The sequence below is a fragment of the Eimeria tenella genome, genomic scaffold (assembly GCF_000499545.2).
Source record: "Eimeria tenella Houghton genomic scaffold, Eth_scaff3014, whole genome shotgun sequence".
Taxonomy (NCBI): domain Eukaryota; phylum Apicomplexa; class Conoidasida; order Eucoccidiorida; family Eimeriidae; genus Eimeria; species Eimeria tenella.
Window position 1 is genome coordinate 1,213 of NW_013542886.1, and position 671 is coordinate 1,883.

At 60.8% G+C, this 671-nt stretch overlaps 1 protein-coding gene across 1 annotated transcript in view; it reads right to left on the reverse strand.

Annotated features, from left to right (window-relative positions):
* Window positions 1–671, reverse strand: part of ETH_00040540 (uncharacterized protein) — a gene marked incomplete at both ends in the record, with an annotated part of 3,152 nt that overhangs the window by 1,014 nt on the left and 1,467 nt on the right. Inside the window, one exon of the mRNA XM_013375947.1 lies at window positions 69–464. Coding sequence (XP_013231401.1) covers window positions 69–464 — 396 coding nt within the window. The remainder of the gene's footprint in view (window positions 1–68; window positions 465–671) is intronic.

A 671-nucleotide genomic window follows, 5' to 3' on the forward strand; every position in this document is an offset into this window, starting at 1 on the left:
CTGCTGCTATTGTTGCGCTGGCAGCTGGGGCAGAGGCACTGCAGCAGCAAAGGCGGAAGCGGACAGACTCCCAGCAGCTCTTTGCTCACAGCAGCAGCACTGCACGTCTCAATGCTGCAGCTGCTGCTGCTGCTGCTACTGCTGCTGCTATTGCTGCTGCTGCTGCTAGCTAGGTGCTGCGCCAGTCTGCAGTTGGCTAGCTGAGTGAGCGCCCGGCTAAACTTGCTGAGGGCTGCCTCAGCCTCCTCTTCTGCTGCTGCTGCTGCTGCTCCGTGCTGCTGCTCCTGCTGCTGCTGCTGCTGCAGCAGTTGGCGCAGCAGCTGCAGCGGGGGGACTGGCAGCTCTTTAAAGAGACACTCTAAAGCTTTGGGAGGCCCCCACCGCCACAGTGCTATTACGTAAACTGCTGCTGCGGTTGTTGCTGCTGTTGTTGCTGCTGCTGCTGCTGAATCAGCAGCAGCATGCTGCGCACATGCAGGAGCACAAGCGCTGTTTTCACCACCTGCAGCAGCAGCAGCAGCAGCAACAGCAGCACGAGGTCGCATGTCGCGGCAGCCGAGAAGCAACGCCTTAAGCAGCTGGTACTGCTGCGCCGCCCCACGCCTGCTGCTGCTGCTGCTGCTGCTGTCAGATTCGCTGTCACTGCTATCGCTTTGCTGCTGTGGCCTTTG